The sequence below is a fragment of the Erigeron canadensis genome, chromosome 2 (assembly GCF_010389155.1).
Source record: "Erigeron canadensis isolate Cc75 chromosome 2, C_canadensis_v1, whole genome shotgun sequence".
In the NCBI taxonomy this organism is placed as follows: Eukaryota; Viridiplantae; Streptophyta; class Magnoliopsida; order Asterales; family Asteraceae; genus Erigeron; species Erigeron canadensis.
Genome location: NC_057762.1, coordinates 45,657,367 through 45,680,367, shown reverse-complemented (window position 1 = coordinate 45,680,367; position 23,001 = coordinate 45,657,367). Strand labels below are relative to the sequence as shown.

At 35.5% G+C, this 23,001-nt stretch overlaps 4 protein-coding genes across 6 annotated transcripts; 3 read left to right on the top strand and 1 right to left on the bottom strand.

Annotated features, from left to right (window-relative positions):
* Positions 1 to 868: 868 nt before the first annotated feature.
* Positions 869 to 3,336, top strand: LOC122588359. Its single transcript, XM_043760466.1, has 3 exons — positions 869 to 1,515; positions 1,656 to 2,377; positions 2,465 to 3,336. Exons 1-3 carry the CDS (start codon positions 869 to 871, stop codon positions 3,334 to 3,336), a joined length of 2,241 nt encoding a protein of 746 aa, XP_043616401.1.
* A 2,184-nt stretch (positions 3,337 to 5,520) lies between these two features.
* On the top strand, positions 5,521 to 9,706 carry LOC122587318 (transcription factor MYBS3). The gene is made up of 3 exons (XM_043759449.1): positions 5,521 to 5,983; positions 8,577 to 8,785; positions 8,912 to 9,706. The coding sequence occupies exons 1-3, from the start codon at positions 5,683 to 5,685 to the stop codon at positions 9,455 to 9,457; spliced, it is 1,056 nt and encodes a 351-aa protein (XP_043615384.1). The 5' UTR covers positions 5,521 to 5,682; the 3' UTR covers positions 9,458 to 9,706.
* Positions 9,707 to 10,144: 438 nt separating this feature from the next.
* On the top strand, positions 10,145 to 14,723 carry LOC122589070 (histidine-containing phosphotransfer protein 4). 3 transcript variants are annotated; one of them, XM_043761313.1, is made up of 7 exons: positions 10,145 to 10,883; positions 12,147 to 12,242; positions 13,095 to 13,166; positions 13,809 to 13,939; positions 14,078 to 14,218; positions 14,346 to 14,418; positions 14,519 to 14,723. In XM_043761313.1, exons 2-7 carry the CDS (start codon positions 12,240 to 12,242, stop codon positions 14,564 to 14,566), a joined length of 468 nt encoding a protein of 155 aa, XP_043617248.1. In that variant the 5' UTR covers positions 10,145 to 10,883; positions 12,147 to 12,239; the 3' UTR covers positions 14,567 to 14,723. The 3 variants fall into 3 exon arrangements, with proteins under 3 accessions (XP_043617248.1, XP_043617247.1, XP_043617250.1); XM_043761312.1 differs by having other exon boundaries at positions 11,464 to 12,242; XM_043761315.1 differs by lacking the exon at positions 12,147 to 12,242.
* A 418-nt stretch (positions 14,724 to 15,141) lies between these two features.
* LOC122586301 (MMS19 nucleotide excision repair protein homolog) lies at positions 15,142 to 21,478 on the bottom strand. The gene is made up of 15 exons (XM_043758303.1): positions 21,320 to 21,478; positions 21,163 to 21,225; positions 19,971 to 20,025; positions 19,776 to 19,873; positions 19,198 to 19,356; positions 19,039 to 19,098; positions 18,748 to 18,936; positions 18,604 to 18,654; positions 17,797 to 18,529; positions 16,296 to 17,656; positions 16,089 to 16,200; positions 15,922 to 15,998; positions 15,752 to 15,832; positions 15,573 to 15,652; positions 15,142 to 15,477 (listed from the first exon to the last, which is right to left on the bottom strand). The coding sequence occupies exons 1-15, from the start codon at positions 21,395 to 21,397 to the stop codon at positions 15,444 to 15,446; spliced, it is 3,231 nt and encodes a 1,076-aa protein (XP_043614238.1). The 5' UTR covers positions 21,398 to 21,478; the 3' UTR covers positions 15,142 to 15,443.
* Positions 21,479 to 23,001: the final 1,523 nt, after the last annotated feature.

Below are 23,001 nucleotides of genomic sequence, written 5' to 3'. Positions count from 1 at the left end.
GGGAGATTGGTTATAAACATGGGTTATGTTATTATCACTACTTAGTACCTGAAAGCAATTTAGATGATGGGCTTAGGGCATTAGTATGTGACCAGCATATTGAAACAATGAAAAAATATGCTCCTAAGTATAAACAAATTGATGTTTATGTGGAACATGGTACTGGGTTATCTATTGACCAAATTAGGGAGAAAACTCCTGAGCTTGAACCAATTAGGGAGAATGTGGTTAGTTTAGAAGAACCAATGTAGACTGAGCTTGAGAATGAACCAATTAGGGAGAATGTGGTTACTTTAGAAGAAACAGAGGCTGAGAAGTGACTGGGGATAGTGAAACAGATGGTGTATAAGAGAAGGATAATGAAACAGATGGTGAAGAAGAGACTCAAAGTAGGTCAGAGGGAGATGATAGTGAGGATGTTGACTTTGAACCAGAGAAAGAGAAAGATGTTGGGGATGATGAGGAGAGTGAAGAAGTTAATGAAGTAGATAGAGAGAATGTGAGAGATAACATGAATGAAAAGGAACCAGTTATTGATGTTGAGGTTAATATGAATGACTTTGAGTTTAACTTAGAACCAGAAGGTATGCAAGAAGCAGAAGGTATGCAAGAAGCAGAAGGTATGCAAGAACCAGAAGTAATGCAAGAACCAGAAGTGATGCAAGAACCAGTAATTCAGAAAGAACCAGTAGGTATGCAAGCATCTAAAGCAGTTGAATTTACACCACATATAGATGAATTGAATGTAAGTGAAGAGATATTAGGCATTGACTTTGATGACTTTGATAGTGGGCCTGATGATGACACCATAGAATGACTAAGGAAAAAGCAATTAAAACTGTTTAGGAGAAACAACCAAGTGAAGGCAATGGCTCAAAAGCAGTTTCTTAAGAGCAACTTTTATGTAACTCAAGTGTTTGGGTCAAAACTGCCTGTGAAAGAAATGGTCAAGAAGCATGCCATTGAAACTAGGAGGGACATTAGATTTGTGAAAGATGACAAGGAAAGGGCCAGGGCAAGATGTTTTGGGACTGTTACTGAACCTAAGCAAAAATACACAAAGGCTAGAGTTGCAGCAGAAAAACAACAATTATCTTCACCAGAAAAAAGAAAAGAGAGCTATGCAGGGGGTGTTAAGGGTCTGCATGATAGAGGAAAGGGTGTTAAGGGTCTGCTTGACACTGCAAAGGATGTTGAGGGTCAAAAGGGTAGTAACTCAAAAGGTAAGGGGGTTGTTGTGGAAGAAAGAGATGTTGGGGAATGTGAGAGAGAATCTGGACCAGAAAAGAAAGTCAAAAAGGTAGAAAAACCCACATGCCCATGGACCTTATTTGTTTCCATGAGAAAGGGTGAAAATAGGTGGATGGTGAAGACATTAATTGAAGAACATAATTGTCTACAACTAAGAACACTTAGGCAGTGTAATTCAACTTTCATCATGAATCAGATAATTGGAATAGTAGATGCAGATCCAAAAATCAAAGGAGCTGCCATTCAGGACATTATCTCAAAAAGGTGACTTCTTAATTGTTATTTTATTTAGTTGTTAATTAATTTAGTTGTTATTTATTTACTTGTGAATTGATATTAGTTGTTTATTTAGTTGTTAATTAATTTAGTTGTTAATTCTTTATTTACTTGTAAATTAATTATAGGTATCAATTGGGAGTGAAAAGGTTGACTGCTTCTAGGGCAAAGAGTAGAGCAAAAAAACTGCTTAAAGGAGATTACACCCAACAATATGCAAGGTTGAAAGATTACTGTTTGGAGTTGCAGCAGAGAAACCCAAATACAACAATCAGAATTGGGACAAATGGAGAAGCAAACTCTAATTCAGAAACAAGACAGTTCAAGAGGATCTATATCTACTTGGGGCCATTAAAAGAAGGATTCAAGGCTTGTAGGAGAGACCTGCTAGGATTTGATGGAGCCTTTATGAAAGGTCCATATCTAGGACAAGTTCTAACTGCAGTTGGGGTAGATCCTAACAATGGAATCTATCCCCTTGCATATGTTATAGTTGAGGCAGAATGCTTTGATTCATGGAGATGGTTTATAGTTTGTTTGGGAGAAGACCTAGATCTATCTCCACAAAGTAATTTCACTTTCATGACAGACAGACAGAAGGGTTTGGTACCAGCAATTGCAAAACTGTTTCCAGTGGCTGAACATAGATTTTGCTTAAGGCATATCTATGAAAACATGAGTAGAACTTTCAGGGGTGAAATCATAAGAGACTTGCTATGGAAGTGTGCAATCAGTACTACTGAGCAGGATTTTGAAGTTGCAATGGAGGAGTTGAGACAACAAAATGAAGGTGCTTATAATTATTTGAAGGCAATACCTCCCCACCACTGGAGCAGGGCACATTTTTCAGGTATGCAATGTATACTTTTATGATTTTGCAAAACTGTATCTTGTTTAAGTTTAAGTATTATAACTATTGAACAATTGTGATATACAGGTAGGGCACATTGTGATATACTATTGAACAATATTTGTGAGAGTTTCAATAGTAAGTTGGTTGAGGGTAGGGAGAAACCAATAATTAGTTGCCTAGAGTATATTAGGGAGTATCTCATGAAAAGGATTGTCATTGTTCAAAAGATAATTGATACACAGAAGGGTCCATTGACACCTACAACTTCTGCATTATTTGAGTCCATTAAGAATGATGCAAACCATTGTACTGCTTTATGGAATGGATCACATAGCTTTCAGGTTAAGGATTCATACATGGATCAGTGTGTAGTTGATATACAGGAGAGGACATGTAGTTGTAGAAAGTGGCAATTGACTGGTATGCCCTGCAAGCATGCAGTTTGTGGTATTTGGAATGCTAGAGATAATTCTGTGCATGACACAATAGTTGAGGATTGGGTTGATCCATGCTATAGGTTAGATACATGGAAAGAGGTTTATAGTTTTAAGGTGGAGCCTGTCACTGGATCTTCTTCATGGCCAAAGAATAGTTGTCCAACTAGGCTTCTCCCTCATGTTCATAAGACTCAAGTTGGCAGACCTAAGAAACTAAGAAGGAAGAGTGTCATGGAACTGGAAGAAGGAAAAATGGTTAAAAATGGCAAGCTTACAAGGACTGGGAAGACTATTACTTGTTCAAAGTGTAAGAACAAGGGACACAATAGAAGGCAGTGCAAGGGTCAACAACAAACTCAAACTCAAACTCAAGCAAGTCAATCCAAGAAAAGGGTGAAGAGAAAGAACGTTGTTGGTGAGGCAAGCAACTCTGGTGCAGGTGTTAAGAGATCAAGAAAACCTGGTGGTGCAACTCAAAATGCAAGTCAAAATGCAAGTCAATCTACAAGTCACTTGTAAACTTGTTTCAATTTGGTTGTAATGTTTTATGTTTCAGACATTATCTTATGTTTTTCTGCTATGTTTAAGACAATTTGGTTCAATTTGGTTGTAAGTTTGATTAGTCTTTTGAATGGTTGTATGTTGCCACAATCTGTAAGACAATTTGAAAGGTTGTATTTTGCACTTTGGTATGTAATTTCAGTGGTTGCACTTTCATTAGTCTTTTGTTTACTGCAATTTTAGTAGTTGTATTTTGTCAAAATGCAAGTTGGTGTTTACTTCATTTTATTTTGCAATTTGGTATGTAATATTAGACTTATGCAATTTCAGTAGTTTATTAAAGTTGGTGTTTATTGCAATTTGCTTACACTTATGCATTAAACAAAAACAGGTATTACAAGAATGTACAAAATTACAAGAGTAATTACAAAAGGTAAAAACTTAATTTTCATTCATCTACTACCATATTACAACACAAACATGGAAAGCAAATTACAAGAACAGGGACTACAAGAACCTATTGAAACCACCCAAATTAGGACATATACATCCAAAAACATATGAAAAAAACCAGCTAAGAACCAAACACTTCTTCAATTTCTTTACTTGACCATTTTTTTCCTTCAAATTTTCCTCCATAGTGTTTTTAGCTCTTAACAATCCGGGTATAATGTCCATGGATCTTGCACACATTGGTGGATCAACCCATCCAATAAAGCCAGAGTTATTTAATCCCTGTAAAGATAAACTTTGATTTCCAAGAAATTAACAAAATCAAAAAGCTTAAAATTAGGGTTTTTTATTACTTACAATACGTGAACAACAATAAAATCGACGACCTGGGTTCCTTGTAGTCCATGATGTTCGAACGATTGAAACCTTCCCACACATACAGAGAACAACCATTTGTGATTATGAAGGATGCGAGAGAAAGAAGAAAAGGTAGAAAGGGGGGCGGGAAGAAAATGGCTGCACAAAACCAAAGTGGGTGAAAAATGAGGGTTTTTTTGGTTTTTAGGGATATATAACGAAAATGTGTATAGGAAATTCCAAAAATGCCCTCACGTGCATAGCACGTGTAAGCGTCAAATGGAGAAGTTATAACGGCAAGGACGAAAAGACAACCACAGGGATGATTTTAGACAAAAGTTAACGGCGAGGATGAAAAGTGAACAAACAAGAAACCATAGGGACGAAAAAAGTACTTAACTCTATTTATTAATATTGTACCCGCGCAATGCGGCAGCGGCGAAGACGGGTGGCGTTGGTGGGTAGCAATGTGGTTATTAATGTAAAAGTAATTGATTTAATGGGGGTAATGTAAAAATAATTTATTTTATTAAAATATGATAGGTATATCAGGTGAAAATATTTTAATTAGTGAATAAAGGAAAATGATTATTTTGGTATTTCAAAGGCTGAAAGTTTAAAGAGGAGGGAAGGATGATTTGCTTTATAAATTAGTATAGATTATTATTATCATCAAGTTTAGTGGAAAAACTAGTTACCTAACCCATGTGTTACTAGGGGACACGGTTTTTTTATTTTTAAAGTTTTTATTTTGATTAACTTGACTTATTTTATATAGACTCCAATAATCCAAACCTACCAATATAGTAAGTGAGATTTGAACTTCTGGTTAAATACCTTAAGATCAGAGATCGATTAGGCCACCCCTATTGGCTGGAGCACATTTTTTACATGATTAAGTTGAGAAAGTGAAAAGGAAGCTCGAGTGTTTGTTGTTATCTTCTTCTTCTCTATCATCTGCTTTCTGATCTATTTTCACGCTCTCGATATATAAAATAATACTCGTAATATATAAAAAAAAATCTATGGTTCTTTCACCTTGGCCGGTGATCAATATAACAAAAATTAAAAAATATTAAATGCAATCCAATCCATCTAATTTAACTAGTAAGGCGCAGTAATGACTTTTTCTAAGATGGTACAGTACGCGCTTTTGATTGGTACAGTACACGGACACTCCCTCTATATATTCATTATTATCATTTTTAGCATTCTCGATAAATAAAAACTTATAATTATTATTATGATTAAAAAAAACACATGTCAAATAGAATCTTAAGGAAAGTACGACATTATCTAAATACTGTATGTAAATATAAATTTGTGACACACAAACACATACACAAAAGATACGGCGACCGACCAGTTCCGTAATTAAAACAAAAATCTTTTCTCTCTTTATCTGATCCAAACCTTTTTCTTTCTTTCTTTTTTTCTTTCTTTTTAAAAAGAAAGAAAAACACATGCAATCAAATACAAACACAAGCAGATATTGATACAATCTTACATACATATCGTTGGTCGTGAATAAGGCCGAGCCGAGTCTTGTAACAAATGACTCGGCGATGCTCTCATTGTAGCAACAACGGCCATAACTCACGCACGTGTCCAACACGTGCCGGTGGCGGTGGTGGTGGTGGTGTGAAGCTGTTTGGTGTTAGGCTTACAGATGGAGGGTCGATTATGAAAAAGAGTGCCAGCATGGGGAATCTATCCTCTGTTTATAGCAGCAGTAATCACTCGTCTCCGGCAACCGCTTCACCGGTAAATCCTAGCTCTCCGGCCACTTCTGACCCCGTTCAAGGTTATCTCTCCGATGATCCTTCCGCTAAACGCCGTGCTGATCGAAAAAAAGGTTTGCCTTCTATACACACACACACACACATCTTGTATATGGCTAATTGTAAATTAATTTTTTAGGGACAATTATTTTTATGTAGCTCTAGGACTACGAATATCACACATATAGATATATAAAGACAAAAATGCATAAACGACTCATTATTAATCACATTCTGTAATTAATGATCTTAATTAGGAATGTAGAAATAGGAAAATGTGATCATCTGGTGTTTTTTTTTTTCCAAGTGGATGTCTTTGATGGAGTATGAGTGTATGACTTTTTTATTTATTGGCTGTTGTCCCTTTTTTTTGTTTTATTTTGAAAATTTTAAAATTCCACAAAAGGAAAGAACCAACTAGTATTAGCCTATTTCGAATGTTCAAGTGATATAACTAAGCATATTTGGCAATCTTTGTGATAGGATATCCCTAGAGTATACCGAATTCTGTATTATGCTCATTTGTCTTTCGTTTTATCTTATCGGGTGTTTTGTGTTCCATTTCTATAATCGCTTTTTTTGCTGGAAAACACAATCAGTTTGCTTATAAAAAGGGTGCTTATTTCTCCTAAAATAAGCAGATTGCTTATAAAAGGGTGCTTATCTATACTAAAATAAGCAGATTGCATATAACAGGGTGCTTATTTCTGATAGGGTGCTTATTGCTTTACTTGGAAAAAAAAAGCAATAATCAGATAAATCCCAAACACTACCTTATTTGTGAATTTTGATTGGATGACATATTTTGGTCTGATAGAGTAGAAGAAATGTGGTAGTTTATGGTTAGTACACCTTGTTTGATGGTTGAGATTGAGTCCCCATTTGTTTACAAGAGTTGGAGAAAATGATATCTTCTAAGTAGGATCTTGAACAACATAGCTGATTAGCTGTTGCCTCTTTATTTAAAAGATTTGTTAGGTTACAGTGTAGGGAATGTTTGTTATCTTTTAAGTTAATTGAGATTTGTGATACTATATTCTGGCACGAAAGATTTCCTTATTAATGATATCCAGTGTGCATGTTTGACAATCTATTACTTGTCAATAGTCATGGATTCATAGGCCTTGGTTGGATGATTATTATTTCTACAGTATGATCGGCAATACAAATAAGTGCTTACAGAAAGAACCAAGAGTCAGAGACATCCGTTTATTTAGGATCGTTCATAAATGTACAGTGCTGGTAGGAAACTGACCCTCATATGAAAAGATTACTTGAATCTTTTTAAATATGTACAATTGTATTTCTTAAGTGAAAATCTTGGCCAGTTAAGTTTAAGCGTGGGAGATTATTAGTATGCATAAAATGACAACATTCACCTGTCTTTGTAGTAATTATATCGAGTGACTCAAACTGGAAGACTTATCAATCAGCTAACCACAAATAAGGGGAACACATTAACATGTGGACACTGGCATAATAAAGGGAATTTAAATTGTCTTCTGTTCTATGGCAGAAAACTCAAAAGGGTTGTGAATGTATGCGTATGCCACAAAGTGACCAAAAACTTCATGAGGCGTGAAGTATTGCTACAGAGCTGACTGTGAGCTCTTCTTTAATTTGTTTACATTGAATATATCTGTCCCAACTCCCAACTATATGGCTTTAAAAACACCGATGTTATCGTGTCTCTGAAGAAGTTGAAGCCGACAGCCATAAGTTTCGCACCGGACAATTATGTGCAGAGACGAGAGCTTATGTAGCTATGCTAAATCAATATTCATAACTCTGTTTTTTCAGTGATCAGAAATAATCTTAACATAAGTATGTCAAAGTCACTAATAGTTAAATCATAGCATGCCAATGTTAGATGTCTATTATAAAGAATAAGATAAAGCAGAATTACAATAAATAAACATCTTTGAGAACTCCCGCTGTCTAATGCGTGATGACTGATGAATACCAAAGGTGGTGTAAGTTTAATTTTTTTTGTAGGTTAGATCTTCAATGGAAATTAGATAACTCTGGAAACTTTGAACTAAACACCCAAACAGGTACATATAAATCCGATCTTCTAACTGCTGAATGAACAGACTATGAATTTACTGTGGGAGTTCAGGGGAGTTGATCTAATAGTCATTTCACAAACTGAATCGGGAAGGTAGCGCAATAGAAGGGATATTTTGTGCCCAGTGTAGATTGGACTTTCCGAGAATGAGTGAGATGTTTGTGTAGACGTAACAAGAGTACATATATAGGTGTTCTTTTGGAATAATCTGATATCTATATCGTATTTTATATATCCGTGCTCTTATGCTGCCATAAAGTCACAAACTTTTTAGTCCCATCATTTTATTATCTCTATTATTATCTTGTAACTTGAAGTTTTACTAATCTTGCCATCATTACAAGATGCCGATCAAGATAATGTAACATAACCTTGCTTACTACTACTTGTTGTGGGCTTGTTTACCACATCATTTCTATGTGTTTATGCCTGATGTGGATGTTCTACATTATGCACTCACCTGATATGTCTGCATTGTGTTTGCATGACATAGTGAACACGGCCATCAAACCAGATTCTAATTAGATATATTGTTTCATGATTATTATTACCATAATTCAAGATGAATAGATGATTAATGATAGTTGCATTAATTTCAGGTACTCCTTGGACAGAGGAGGAGCATCGGTTGTTCCTACTTGGTCTGCAAAAACTGGGAAAAGGAGACTGGCGTGGCATAGCACGTAATTATGTTATATCCAGAACACCTACGCAAGTTGCCAGCCATGCCCAGAAATACTTCATAAGACAATGTGGCTCTACTAGAAGAAAAAGACGTTCTAGCCTTTTTGACATGGCTCCAGATATGGTTTGTCTTGCTTCTTAATATCAAAGCTTGCAAGATGTCATATTTGTGGGTCAACATGCTATAAGTTTATTTAGATCGGTAATTCTTTTATATGCATAAAAATTGATACGGGTGTTTGTTCTGCAGGCTGCTGAACCACCGGAAGATCAATTCATGCTACCTCTAGCTGCAGGTACGGATCATTCCGACAACTCCCATTGTTCGTTAAAACTTTCGTTAAAACCTGGTTCTGATGAATCCATGGTGGCTGGTCCAAGTGAAATGAAAGAAGACATCAAAGAAGTATCACAATCAACATCTGTGAGTGAGCTTCCACCAATAATACCTGCCTTTTATCCAGCTTACATACCCATTCCAATCCCAGTTTGGCCATCAACTATGACCCCACTTGAAGAACCACCCAACAATAGTAACATGGGACCAGATGCATCTCACCATCGGGTTCTGAAACCAATCCCAATTCTTTCCAAAGAACCCATGAATTTGGATGAATTAGTTGGAATGTCGAAACAGCTAAGTTTAAAAGATCCGGATCATCATCACATCGAGCCTTCATCATTATCATTGATGTTATCAACTGAGCCCTCAAGGCAGTCAGCATTTCATAGCGCACCCATGGTTGGTAGCTCGGGTATAAACCCCGGTCACAGTAATGGTTTCCAAGCAAGTTGACGAGGTTGAAAGCCGAGTTGGGCTGCTTTGGTTGATATATTTATCCACTTTGTTTTTGGTTTAGTTGCTCCCTTCAACCTTGCTGATGCAAGTCAATGATTGGGGCAGCATACTATATTAGTATGTTCTATATATATATATATATATAAAGGTATTCTTTTATTTTACTGTACACTGTCTGATAGGAAGAATAAAACATCTATAGGGAGTTGTTTGTCAATAATCGCATCATCGTTTTTGTAATATAAAGATCTTTGGTGTTAGAAAAGAGAAAAAGAAAAAGATAGAAGAGATGCAGTATAGAGCAAGTTAGAGTATATAATATAATCTTAATATTGATTGATTTTATTTTTGGTGGGCACTAACCAAAGATGGTCTATGGGATAAGTTATATACTTTTAGTAACATATAATTTTAGGTGTTTTTATAAATAAATGAAGGATTTTTTTTTTCCAAAAAAATGGGATTAATTATAAATGAAGGATTATTTGTGTATGTTTAAAATAGTTGAAGGACCAAAAATATAAACGTGTTATCTGCTAAATCCCTATGACTCCTGTATGTTAGTAGTTGAATATTGCTGCCAGCAGCATTCACATATATTGAAGATAACTAATATGTGCTGCTAGCAGCATTCACATACCTGCTACCTTTCTAACAATTATTAATTTTTTTAGTTAATTAATCGTATGATTGAGAATGATAGTGAGAGCAGCTAAGCAGCATATATTTTTTCCTACGATATATAGGCATATAGCCCATGTGTTTGTGGTGAAAGTACAGTTTAGAATTTGTTTACATAGTTGCAATAATAAGATGGATGGAGAAAGAGAATCTCCTTTTCTTGTCCCCTAAAAGTCACAAAATCATATTCTGATCCTTCCCCACCCACCCTTGATAAGTTTTTGTTCTCTAAGAAAAGCATTAGATGTGACTATACAGTATATAGTTGTAATAAATTATGACATAGAAAAAGGACAGATTATGGAACTCTCCATAAATAGAACTACTTTGCCAAGATCACTTGGGATAACAGAAGTTATTTGGCTTGGTCTAGTGGTTTGGAACTTTGTTAAGATAGTTTAATATGTTATAATTTCAATTATTTTCGCTTTTTTGTGGTATTAACTAAATTGTCACAGTTGACATTAAGACGGTGACAGTACTATCATATATAGTATGTTCGTTAGAATAGAAGTTGGACATTTATTGCCGCACAACTTTTAAGCATACTATTACACAACAATATGTTTCAAGGCATGCAGGTGTATACCTTAAACCTCGCAGCTCCAATACTCCAAAAAATTCTAAAGACGGATGTGGAATCTGTATGATCTTTTAGGAAGGAAGAAAAGGAGAATCTGTTAGCAACAGACACACTTGTTTAATATTACTCTGCTGGAAGTTATTGGTATATAAAAGAAAGGTATGACAAGGACCATCCTCTACTTGTAACTTCTTTTTGTGTGTTTAATATTCTCTATCCACTAGTTAAATACTTGAATTGTCCCTGCAGTAGATCAATTTGGTCCACAATCAATATCGAACGGTTCGAACCCCATTTGGTAGTCTTCGTTTCATTTAAACTTAAAATTCTCTTAAAATGATGTAGGTTTGATTCAAAATTCAGGATGGTTTCTTAGGAAAGGATAACATTATTGTTATTAAGTCATTGGTAAGGCCTTTGACCTTGAGGTTTTCCACTCGGATTTGAGTCCCAGTTCCACATTTCACATTTGTAGGCGCAGATTTTTTTTAATTTTTTTGGAGGGGACGGGGGTTGGGGGTTGGTAAGTCCTAGAATACCCAGACATTCGTGCAGTTTAGTAGTAGTAGTGTGGTGTGCCGTTCTAAAAAAAGTAAAAGTATTACTGAGAATGAAGTAGAATTTGTAAGTAAAAAGGTGGAATAAGTGCATTTACATCCATAGAGTAGACTGTGTTGGCATTTGCATGAATTTATCACATATATGCAATGCATGATAGTAGTTGATACCTAATTGACAGCATATTGTAGGCAAAACAGTAGGTGTGTTGTCAGTTTATTCTAATGGGTATAATAGGATATATATCCGAAAAGTAAATAAACCCGAATGAAGAAAGGTGGAAGAATCGGAGGTCCTATCATGATATTGTTTCGTGAAAGGAATGAAAGCGCTGACTAATTGGGATGAACCATCATTTGCTGGTTGCCCTTTTTCTCTAATTCCCTTGTTGCTTGCTGTATAATGGATCAGTGGTTTAATGTCAAATGCCACTTATATTAGCATCATCTGTCCATTTCAATAGCTACTACTGGTCACCCAATTCTTTTAGCTTATTTACCATGATAGCATCATGTAAACATTTTTAATTTCTTGATTTATACATATTTGTAATCCACATTTGGTACTATCCCTAATTTCTTATACTTTTAGATTGGAACACACTAGGCGAATTCCACATTTCCCGTGGACTATAGCTCTTTTGAACCCCACCCTCTACATAACAGATCCTGAGAGAATTATTTTAGTTAAACATGTTCTTGTGGAAGTAGTACCAATATGGGTAACCCCGGGGAGTGATCATGTCACCCACGAATAAAGTTGTGTACATGTGCGCAAAACAAACAATATTGTGGTCATGGTAGACGGGACATTACATATGTAACAGTTGTTTTTGATTATGTTTGTGGTTGCTGTTCGGTGTAGATGTTTGTAGCATTCGTCAATCGTCTCATACTTGCTGAAACGCCAAGAACTTAATCACACGGCTATGCTACATGCTTTGTTACTATATGAACTATGGTAAAGTAGTAAACTTCTGCTTAATTCGTTATTAAAGAGTATTAGTTGGCTAATAAAGCATAGTATAAGCTTTTGATTGTAAAGAGATATTGGTAGGGTAATATAATAATCTTCTAATGAGATTCAGGAATGGAGATATATTCTGATTTACTATTAATATCATTTGCTACATATTTTTGTGGGTGTGTGTGTATATATTCTGATTTACTATTAATATCATTTACTATTAAACCTCTTTCCCAAAAGCCACCTATATATGTTTTACATGCCTTTTATTTTGTCTAATGCTTACTAAGGGGAAAAAAGACAACAAAAAAATCACCCAAAAAATACCAACCGAATAAGCTAGTGTGTGTATATATTCCAATGCAATTTGTGTTATATTACATTGGAGTGAAATTAAATATTCATTATTCTTTCATTAATTGGATTATGGAAATGGAATTATTACCTTTTTACCTCCCTAGAATCGAATCCGCATTCCATTTCCCATGCAAAAGAAAGTTTTGATTAAAAAGGGTTTGATAAGCGTCTTTTGTTGCTTGGTACTTATTTCATGCCAAAAAGATACATAGCCAAAATCCAATACTCTTTCTTTTTCTTTACATATGTTATAATATGAATTTGTTTCATGTCATATGGTTGATTCGATGCTGAAAACCAATGGAATTTATTTGAGAACGATCGACGTGACATATATACTTCTACTTTACGCGCCTATAAAACATCATCCTATCGTTCCATATTTACCATAACTTCGATTTTAACACTTGTTCATTAGTAAGCAATCATAAGTGCATAATATCCAGTCTTTGAATTCATTCGTGTTTCTTGTTGTAACTTACATCACAGGGCGGGTCAGTGATGGATAGAAATCAAATGCATAGGCAGGTTGCTAACATTCGCAAATCCCTTTTCGACCAGGTTGGTTTCATTTCATTAGGTAATTTTTTTCTTTAACGGGAATTAAAATTTTAAATAATTAACAAGGAGCTAGAATGATATAATCGTCAAACAATAATATAATATATAATGTAAGTAACGGCGCGCTATGTTTAACAAATTATCATATTCCTAAGAGCTAGCTAGCCGCGTATTACTACCACCTAGATACATGGATATGTGTCTTTAATGTATAGCTTTATGTATGCAGTAACATTTTAAACATAAAAGTTTATGTTTATTTTTAAAAGATGTAACATACGCCTAGTATATGGTTCAAAAAACCAGTAAGATTAGATAAGTGGTTAATACCTTTGTCTCTGAAGACAGAGATAAGGGTTCTATCCGCATGCCTTGCAAGGCTGGAGATTCTTTTTCTATCTTAGATAGATACTGGAAGCAGCCTCTCTGCACCATCATGGTAAGGGTAAAACTGTAAACAAAATAACATCCCTCATACATATCGAGGTATTGGGACTCAAAATCCATGGAAGACAGCATTGGGTGCTTGCTTACTTTTTTTTGCTTTCTAATGTATGGTTCAAGTTTGATTTTACAGACTACAATGCATATAAATTAAGATTTGAACTGCTTAAGTTACTATACCTTTAATTATATGTGCAGGGATATTTGGATGAACAATTCATATTGTTGGAGGAGTTGCAAGACAGTTCTAATCCCAGTTTCGTAGAGGAAGTTGTCACCTTGTACTATCGTGATTCTGCCCGTTTTCTCTACAATCTGGATCAGGCCTTGTAAGCAGCAAATTTGGTTTTCTTTCTTTCTTTCCTTTTTTGCATATTTGAAATAAAAAATAGATTCACATTGTATATTATATGATATATATGGGGCATACTTATGATACAAATTACTGTATGATCATAAATTTTCAGAGAAAAAAGGCCTCTAGACTTCAGCAAATTAGATAGTTTGATGCATCAGTTTAAAGGTAGTAGCACTAGCATTGGAGCCAAGAAGGTGAAAGTTGAATGCTCCCACTTCAAGGATTATTGCAATGCTCGAAATGCTGAAGGGTACTATACATAATCACTATTTTACTCATCATCCGAAGAAAATATATATATATATATATATATATATAAACAATTATTTTAATTATCGAATATCAATTGAAGAAACAATATATTGTACATGATGTAGGTGCAAGAGGACATTCCAACATGTCAAGAAGGAGTATACAACTCTCAAAAAGAAGCTTGAAGCTTATTTCCAGGTATATATTCGTTATTTCAAAATGCATGTCATCAAAAATTAACCTTTGACATAAGTGATCACATAACTAATTAACGTTTCTATATATGTTTGACCTCAAGATGTCAAGACAAGTTGGGCCTGTTCACACCGCATGTCGGCCCAGGTAGAGAGTTCGGATACAAATGGGCCTGAGTTGGCTTTATAACTAGATTTATGTTTAAGTTAGACCTCATTGTAATTTAGTGATGTTGTCATAAAACGAGGTCTCTTGCATGAAATGAGAGATAATCAAGTGGTGTTGTATTTGTACTTGGTTTTTGCTTCCAACTTCTCGTTAGTCTAATAATCTATTACTACCCTTTTTTTTTTATTGAGTTTCCATTTATATTATTTTTTTGTTATAGTAAATAGTAATAAGTTCATGTTACACAGACATCCACTGTCTGTTATAAACTTATAATATAGTAGTCAAAATACTAAATTAAGAAAACTCTAAGTTTCATGTCAAATAATTTCAACTGAAAGATTAAAAGTCAAGTTGTACGTTTTAATTAATTCAAATCTTAAATCTAGATTAGAACCCTAGCCATTTTTGGTTGTGTTGCTGATGTTAAAACAAAAAAAGGCTTTACATTAACATAAATCTTTAGAGCAGCAGAATGGTACAAGGATGCAGGCACCCGGTCAGGTTTTCGCTATTTTTAAATACCATAGAAAGTACATCTGCAAGTGCATTGTAATGTTGAAAGGAAAAACACTGCTCCAAATGAATTTATGATTTCGAAACCACAGCGTATATGTCTCAAAGTAAAACAACGGAATTGTGACACTAATCCTATAAAAAAAATATAAAAAATTGATAGTCAAACTACATAAACAAGAGATTGATACACTCAAGTGGGTCACAGATACCATCCAAATTTTGGAGTTAGATGCATGGATTATGTACGCTGCAGTAGCATTATATTAGTCCAGCCAATGAAGCTGAATGATTGGACACAATATTGCACTGAGGGGGCCGAAAATATCTCTTCTAACAAAAATTTATATACGAAGACTTCTAGATGAGATTGAGGCCCTGTGTGATAGATAACAAAAACCGTGTAAGACATCAAAAAGACATTCTGAACAGATCTAGAACTTGTGGAGTTATGCAGATATAGATCAACTAACCATGCCTGCCGACATTTTACAGCCTCTTGCCTGACACTTCTCTTCGGGTCATCAAGAGCCCTTGATAACACTTGTAGCACCTGAAGATGAATACAAACACGTGAAAAGATGGCACATAAATGTATAGCTGAACTGAAGTGATTAGAAAGGAAAAAAAAATAAAGAAGCAGAAAACAAACCTCTAGCCTGAAAGGATATATCCTAGCATAGGGCAGCTCAGACATGGCAGTTAGACACTGAATTGCCGTCTCACGTACCAGCTGCACGTGTTATTAACGTACTAATTTAGCTACAAAAAGACAAAATATAGATAAAATAAAAGGCTTAGTTTAATAGAATAGTGTTATACCATCATGTGTGAGTAGAAAGCAAGCCTATTGAGGCACCTTATGATGACATATGCATTTTCTACTATAGCATCCCGACCTGCATATGCAATAGAAAAAATAAATTAAATCTTAAGTAATTCTTTCGCATCGTCATTAATATATTACTGTAACACATAGAAAGTCTCACCATTTTCATCAGTCAACATTCCTGAGAAAGCAAGGAGGAGGTTATATACAATGTCTTGATTTTGAACATCTTCACTTAAGATCGTCAAACCATCAACTACCAAAGGGACGAGCTGTGAAATAGTAAATTGCATCATGCCATCAAACATTAGCAAATAAAACTGTCCACATATATATTGTAGTGATACTCGGATTATTTATAGCTTACCTTCTTGGCATCACCCATAACAGCACTCAGTGGAGTATTGGATATGACATGTGCAAGGGCCCGGTGCACCATGGATCTGCAAGTTGTTGGCGAATCTGATTTGACTAGTGATGATTGCAAGATCGGTATCACCATATTGAAAAGCCTCTGCTTATATAGTGGTCTAGTGGTAGCATGCAATCTTCTATTTAAACAAGCCTCGGAATCACTCATTATTATACTAAATGAGTCTGCAGCAGCTCTCATCATGAGCGTCATTTCAGACGAATCTGTGCTTCCATTCGAGGTTGGAAAACCACTATTTGAAATCAAACAATTCAGAAAAAACTTGATCACATCTTTTACCTTTTCATGTCCCCTCATAATTAATCCTTTTCCTATCCATGCTAATCCAACAATGACATTTACATTTATGTTGCTTGCTATTAAACTGTCACCGTTGTACAACCTAGTTATGAAGCTGTTAAATGTGATATCCACTGCTTCTTCCAAGGGCATCTTGTTGAACACAGACCCTAATGCATGAGCTGATGAAACATGACCATTGGAGAGGGATCTCATGAGTATCTTCAAAATTTCTTCATCGTTATTAAACTGTCGTCGAGGACGAAGGGCTATTATTACTGAATCAAATAATGAGATTATCCAATCTTCTCTACAAGAAAACACAGCAGATTCATTCAGGTGGAAACTTGTGCTTGAAGAAAGTATGCTGAAGGCTTTATCAAGAATCATGCTTTGATCATCCTCTGAACAACATGCCACAGCAAGCTTCATTGCATTCATTGTTGAATCTAGAAGTTTCTGTTCCATGAGGCTGTCACAGAAAACTGAGCAACCGTGAATTTCATCCCAAATATTCAATGCAAAATGCAGAGGCACATAGTCAGAATCTTTGATATTCTGAAACCATGGAAGCACCTTGTCAGAATAGCATTCCAACAGGAGCATCGCACATTCATTTGACTTTGAGTTTCCATCAAGCCAATATTTGTGCAAACTGGTAGAGATAGCATTGTCCAGTTTGTGGACGAATCTCAGCATGTATTTCAAACTGACCATGTTGATCTCAGCTACTGCTTCAACTTTTAGTGACAAAGGCATTGTCAAGTCTTCAGAGGACAACAAACCCATCATCCACTCTACAACAATAACGTCAAAGCTTTGCCTTTTCTCAGAATCATCAGATTCTTCAATATATGAGCCAACTTCAATTAGTGCCTTCAATATATATCTCCAACGAGATGTATTGTTGAATTCAAGGATCATAACTACAAATTCTCCCAAAATATTCTCAAATGTTGATTTTGATACAGCAAAGAAAATTCCAGGAAATGAAGCCAAAATCTGTAAACCCCTAACTGAAAAAAGAAAATATTGAGATCATTTTAAATAAAGTGTTTGGGTCTAAACTGAAGTCAGAGACAGAAAAAAAAAAAATTAAACTAAAATATATATATATATATATATATATATATATATATATATATATATATCTTACCCCCCAATTGACTGTAGACATCCTGAGTGTTTTTTTTCATGCTTTTTACAAATGTAGAAGTTAATGAACTACAGAAACCATGAAGCACGCTGCACCATGTCTCATTTTCAGGATAAGCTATCGAGGTCGTTTTGACCAAAGTTTTGCAGGCAGCAAGTAATTCAACACATATATAAAGGTAACCAAAATTGAGTCTTCCAGAAACATGATTTTTCTCTTGGGTCGTTGCTAGCAAACCCTGTACTAACTCCGTGAAAAAACCTTGAAATATTGCATTACAAGAACCCATGGAAGCTGCAGTTATGACATATAGAATCCGACCAACTGCAGTTAATCTTTGCTTTTCTGTCATTGTAATATCATCATAACTCGTATAATTCGAAAGGGATTTCAGAGTCATGTTCATATCCACATCCTTCAGAACAAGATTTAGAAACGAGCTGTCATCTTGCTGAATAAGCTTCTCTAGAAGAATGAGGGCTTCATCTACAATTTTGTTATCCTCGAATGGACCCACCGTCAAGTTAGATGGTACAGAACTAAAAACTGCTTCTTTAAGCGATGACCATATAGCTTCAAGATGTTCTAGTATTCCACGTGTACCATACTTGACTACAGAATAACTAAGATACTTAAAAGCTTCAATTTTTGCTGATGGAAGAGATGAAGAGAGTTTCTCTAGAAGCACTGGGATGGAAAACGGTAAAAAGAGTGGTGTAGATGCAAAAGCCAGCTACATTAGAGAAAAAACTGTTAGAAACGGTAAACAAAAATTATCAAGGACTATAAAAAAAAAGTGCATAATACCATTAATGCTCTTGAAAGCTCCTCCCTCTTCACATCATCCTCACCTTTTGACTGAGAAAAGAAATGAAAAAATAAAATAAAATTGAGATAATACTCGGAACGGTAGCATATATGTACCTTACAAGATTTTCAGAGTAGGCTCACATGTGTAAAGTGGATGGGAAAATAAGATCCCAGAATGCTAAAAAGATCCTCAGCATAGCTTGCTAGTGAACTTGACGATTCTGTACACAGCTGTGTGAGCATTTCAACAAGATGAAAGGTGATTAATAAGCACTGTGGGTCCTTTTCACCATCTATAGCTTCACAGACTGCATAAACAAACTCATCCTCCTGCACAATAATAAAAGGTCAACATGATACAAACATAAATATGACAATAACAAACACTACAAAAAAGAAAAACGAAGTTTTGAATAAGTGAAGAAAGCTTACCACATCCAATATTGTGTCAGGATATTGATCTATAAGGCATTCTAGAATCTCGAAGCAAAGCTGCAAAATGTCGAACATAAATAAAAAGAGCCAAACACGCGGAGATCACATATGAAAAGGTTTGTGAAGAACTATATGTATAACACATATGTCTATCACCTTCCTGTCATGTTGTCCTAAAGATTGAACTTGTAGATTTTGCATAAATGACTGAGCAACTGCAGTTGCATCACTGCCACTTATTACACCGATGTCACCTTTCCTCCTCATTAAAGCCAAACATCCAACAAGTGCACCACGCAACGCTCGCCAATCAGACTGAAAATTTGGAATTCATATCATTTTTTTCAGTTAAATATTTTTAAAATTTGTATGTCAGTGTGTATGCAAATTATATGCATAACCACTTACAAGGCTACGTGTCTTTAGCTACTACCAAATTGTCATACTTTGTTATAGGTATATTATAATTTTAAATCTTTAAATTTGTGTGTATCAAACTATCAATTCACTGCTATTATGTTTCAGTGGCCCATTCATCAAATTTCTGCCAACGAGACAGTCTTATAAGTTACCACATCATCAAAACCGGCACTGGTTTATAAGCTATAAGTGGTCAAATACGTCAAATGTCAAAACTTGGAAGTTTGATAAGTACAAAAGAAAGTTTAAAGTCAAACATATACATACTGTGGCGAAAAATGACAAACTTGATTTAGCAGTTTGATTAAACTCACCAATCTATCTGAGAAAAACCCAATCAAACTATGTACTGTCTTCTTCTCTATATGCTTTGACGATAAACGAGTCAACAACTCGGCTAGAAGAAGAATGCCTAAAAAACAAACATAAAATCACATTAACCACAAGTTTACTAACTCAAAACTGACATAACGTAGCACGATCACAAATTTTGAAATATAGAAATTTACCTCTAGCACGAATAATGTTATCAGTAGTAGTTAAATACATCTCCATCTCTATAACCTAGAAATTGAAAAACACAATCGTTAATTGTAGGTCTAAAGGGTTTTTTAACTGTATATAGCTTTACCCGAATATATATCCAGCAACTTTATAATTTCATATCGTACATCCCGAAGTTTCATTATCGTTATTGTATGTATCCGACAATTCGGATGGATTTAGATACATTTATAAAGCCATTTAATATATATATATATATATATATATATATATATATATAGACATAGGGGTGGGTTATATAAGGAAAGCAATCAAAAAAATACAAGGGGATCAATCTCCACCGTTGGATCAGGAGATCGGATGGAAAGAGAAGATGATCTCCGGCGACATCTCCAGCCATCTTCATCGGATCTAATCACCACTGATCATCTCCGGCGACATCTCCGGTCATCTTCATCTCCGGTGACATCTCCGGCAATCATCGTTTTCCGATGGATACGGTACGGGAGTTGCCCTCATCCGTTCTAAAGTGGTTGTCACCAGACGCATATGGGAATCGTATGGATTCAATGGGCGGCGATTGAAGAGATGGGTGACGGTTTGATAAGGTACGGGCGTAGCCCTTGCTGCCGGCGCCGTGGTGGTCAGAGATGATGGTGGTGGCGGTGGTTGTCTTGCCGAAGAAGAAGGAAGAAGGAGGATGTGGTGACCGTCGCCGGAGAAGGAGGTGGTGATGTTGTCTCGTCGTAGAAGAAGGAAGAAGGAGGAGGAAGATGCTTGATCTGAGCCTTGATCGGACGGTTGGGATGGATCCCTTGGTACTTTTTTTACCCCATCCTCAAATTATCTTTCCCCATACATATATATTTTCCCTCCATTTTTTTCAGTTGATAACCTAAAATGTCCCTCCCTTTTATTCACTATCTTAACCATTTTCACTTGAAATACCTACGGTATATTAATATGTACCTGAAATACCTATAATACCCTAACAGCTACCCTTAACTCCTAAGATAACTACACTACCCCATTGCATCAATAACCTGAATTATTCTCCGCCACCACCACCACCACTCGCCGCCACCTGACCACCACCACCCGTACCAGGATCGCGCGGGTACTCTTCTAGTATATTTATAAAGTATAAATGGTAGTAATAAATAGAAAATATAAACCAACAAATAGAATAAAACAAACCAGTGATTCGAGAGTAACGATATCAGTAATAAGAAGCTTAGCTATGGCATCTAAACTTGCATCCTGAATGATAAAAGTAAATTAATTAGTTTAGTTATAGTTACTGTGGTAATTAATAGAAAATAAAAAAAATTGGGGATTATGAAATAAGTAAAACCTGCTGAGCTGGAGATTTAGAGGAAGATGAATCGACATAAGTTTCGATAAGGTGGATGAAGGTAGCAGCAGCAGCCATCGGCGGTGGGTTTTAGTAACTGCGACGATGTTTGTTCAAAGGGGTTTATTTAAGGGTTTTTGATTGTTTTGTTTTAAAGAAAGAAAGAAAATTTTGATGGTGGTGTATTGGATACTTAAAAATGCTACACTTTTTTAACTATAATTTTCATGAATATATATGATTACTCGCGCGTTAGTAATGGATATTATTGACGGACTGTAAAATAACACCAAAGAGGTTTAGATAGAAAGAGCATAGCGGATTTTATTGACGGGCTATAATATAACACCAAATAGGTTTAGATAGAAGGAACATACTTAATATCTTGGTGTGTGTGGGAAGATAATAGGTAAGGGTAAAAGGATAATATCTCATGTCCTAAATAGGCAAATATTATAAAGTTTCAACACATACCCTATAATTTTTATAAGATATATAAGGTATATAGATATAGATATAGATATATAGATATGTCAAAATATTGGATTCCCTCTTACGATTTTGTAAAGGGTGATCTATATACCACCTATTTTTAGCGGTACACCACTAAATGTGCTTTAGATTGTTGTATTGTACAATACTATAAAACATGGTTGGTGGTGTATGATTAAAAGTAGGTGGTGTACAGATCACTACCTTTTTTGTAAATAATAACCCATATACAATGTTCGAATATTCTTTACTTTTATAAAGCTGAATTGTAAAGAGTTTATAAAAGAAATCAAATTAACTAAAATAAAACATTTATCCGACCTAGTATAAAATCTATTCATTTAAGCTAAATGAAGATATTAATCAAGTTGGCTTGTCTATTCACGTGGATAGCATACGAAGAAGGGACGACCAAAGATGAGGTGGGAGGATCGATTAGCGAATGATCTAATAGAACTTGGCTTGTCGGAGGACATGACGTCGGATAGGACGGCATGGAGAACTAGGATTAGAGTAGAATACTAGGTTAGGGTGGGACTTTTGGGGCGACCTAGATAGTCTTCTTTTCCCATATTGCCTTGCCAAAGGAGGTTTGTGAAGGTTTGGCCTAGAGAAGTGGCTTAACTACGCTACAGAGGACTTTAACGTGACAGGAAGAGTGGTAGGTAGATGGAGGTGGAAGTACAGAATTCCGAATGCGTTAGAGGAGCTTCCAGGTAGAGGTAATGGAATGCGAGGGTAAGGCATATGGGTTTTAGATTAAGTAGACTTTTTATTTAGACTTTGGTTCTCTGTGACCTTTCGTAGGGGTTTTTGGCCTTGAGTCTCGAGAGGCCTAAACCGAGGGAGAAGGTTACTCTTGTGTTTGTTTCCCCCAAAATAGCTGTCGGAGGACATGACCAATGAGAGTTTATCTAAAGGACTAGGGGTTTAGGACTAGTTTAATGGTTTGGAAGAGCGGGTGAGAGGATTAGGATTAAGATAGCTAGGCGACCTAAGGTCCTTTTTTTTTCCATAGGTTGTTTAGAAGTAGTTACTGCCTTGGCTCAATCGGGATCTTTTCAGGTTTTGTCATTTCTTATTTATATGTATGTTTGTCTTGGTTGTTTCCCACTACTTGTTCGAGGTAGGTAGTAGTTTGCTACTTTTATGTGTTTAATATGCCCAATATGTTTGCTTTCGTATTGATA

Coding starts and splice junctions, on each gene's coding strand:
- LOC122588359 (XM_043760466.1), top strand. CDS start 869: ATGGCTCAAAAGCAGTTTCTTAAGAGCAACTTTTATGTAACTCAAGTG. Junction 1,516..1,655: donor CAGGACATTATCTCAAAAAG/GTGACTTCTTAA, acceptor AATTAATTATAG/GTATCAATTGGGAGTGAAAA. Junction 2,378..2,464: donor GAGCAGGGCACATTTTTCAG/GTATGCAATGTA, acceptor TGTGATATACAG/GTAGGGCACATTGTGATATA.
- LOC122587318 (XM_043759449.1), top strand. CDS start 5,683: ATGACTCGGCGATGCTCTCATTGTAGCAACAACGGCCATAACTCACGC. Junction 5,984..8,576: donor CCGTGCTGATCGAAAAAAAG/GTTTGCCTTCTA, acceptor CATTAATTTCAG/GTACTCCTTGGACAGAGGAG. Junction 8,786..8,911: donor TTGACATGGCTCCAGATATG/GTTTGTCTTGCT, acceptor TTTGTTCTGCAG/GCTGCTGAACCACCGGAAGA.
- LOC122589070 (XM_043761313.1), top strand. Junction 13,167..13,808: donor GCAAATCCCTTTTCGACCAG/GTTGGTTTCATT, acceptor TTATATGTGCAG/GGATATTTGGATGAACAATT. Junction 13,940..14,077: donor TACAATCTGGATCAGGCCTT/GTAAGCAGCAAA, acceptor ATAAATTTTCAG/AGAAAAAAGGCCTCTAGACT.
- LOC122586301 (XM_043758303.1), bottom strand. CDS start 21,397: ATGGCTGCTGCTGCTACCTTCATCCACCTTATCGAAACTTATGTCGAT. Junction 21,226..21,319: donor CTAAATCTCCAGCTCAGCAG/GTTTTACTTATT, acceptor TTTATCATTCAG/GATGCAAGTTTAGATGCCAT. Junction 15,833..15,921: donor CTTTCTACTCACACATGATG/GTATAACACTAT, acceptor TAACACGTGCAG/CTGGTACGTGAGACGGCAAT.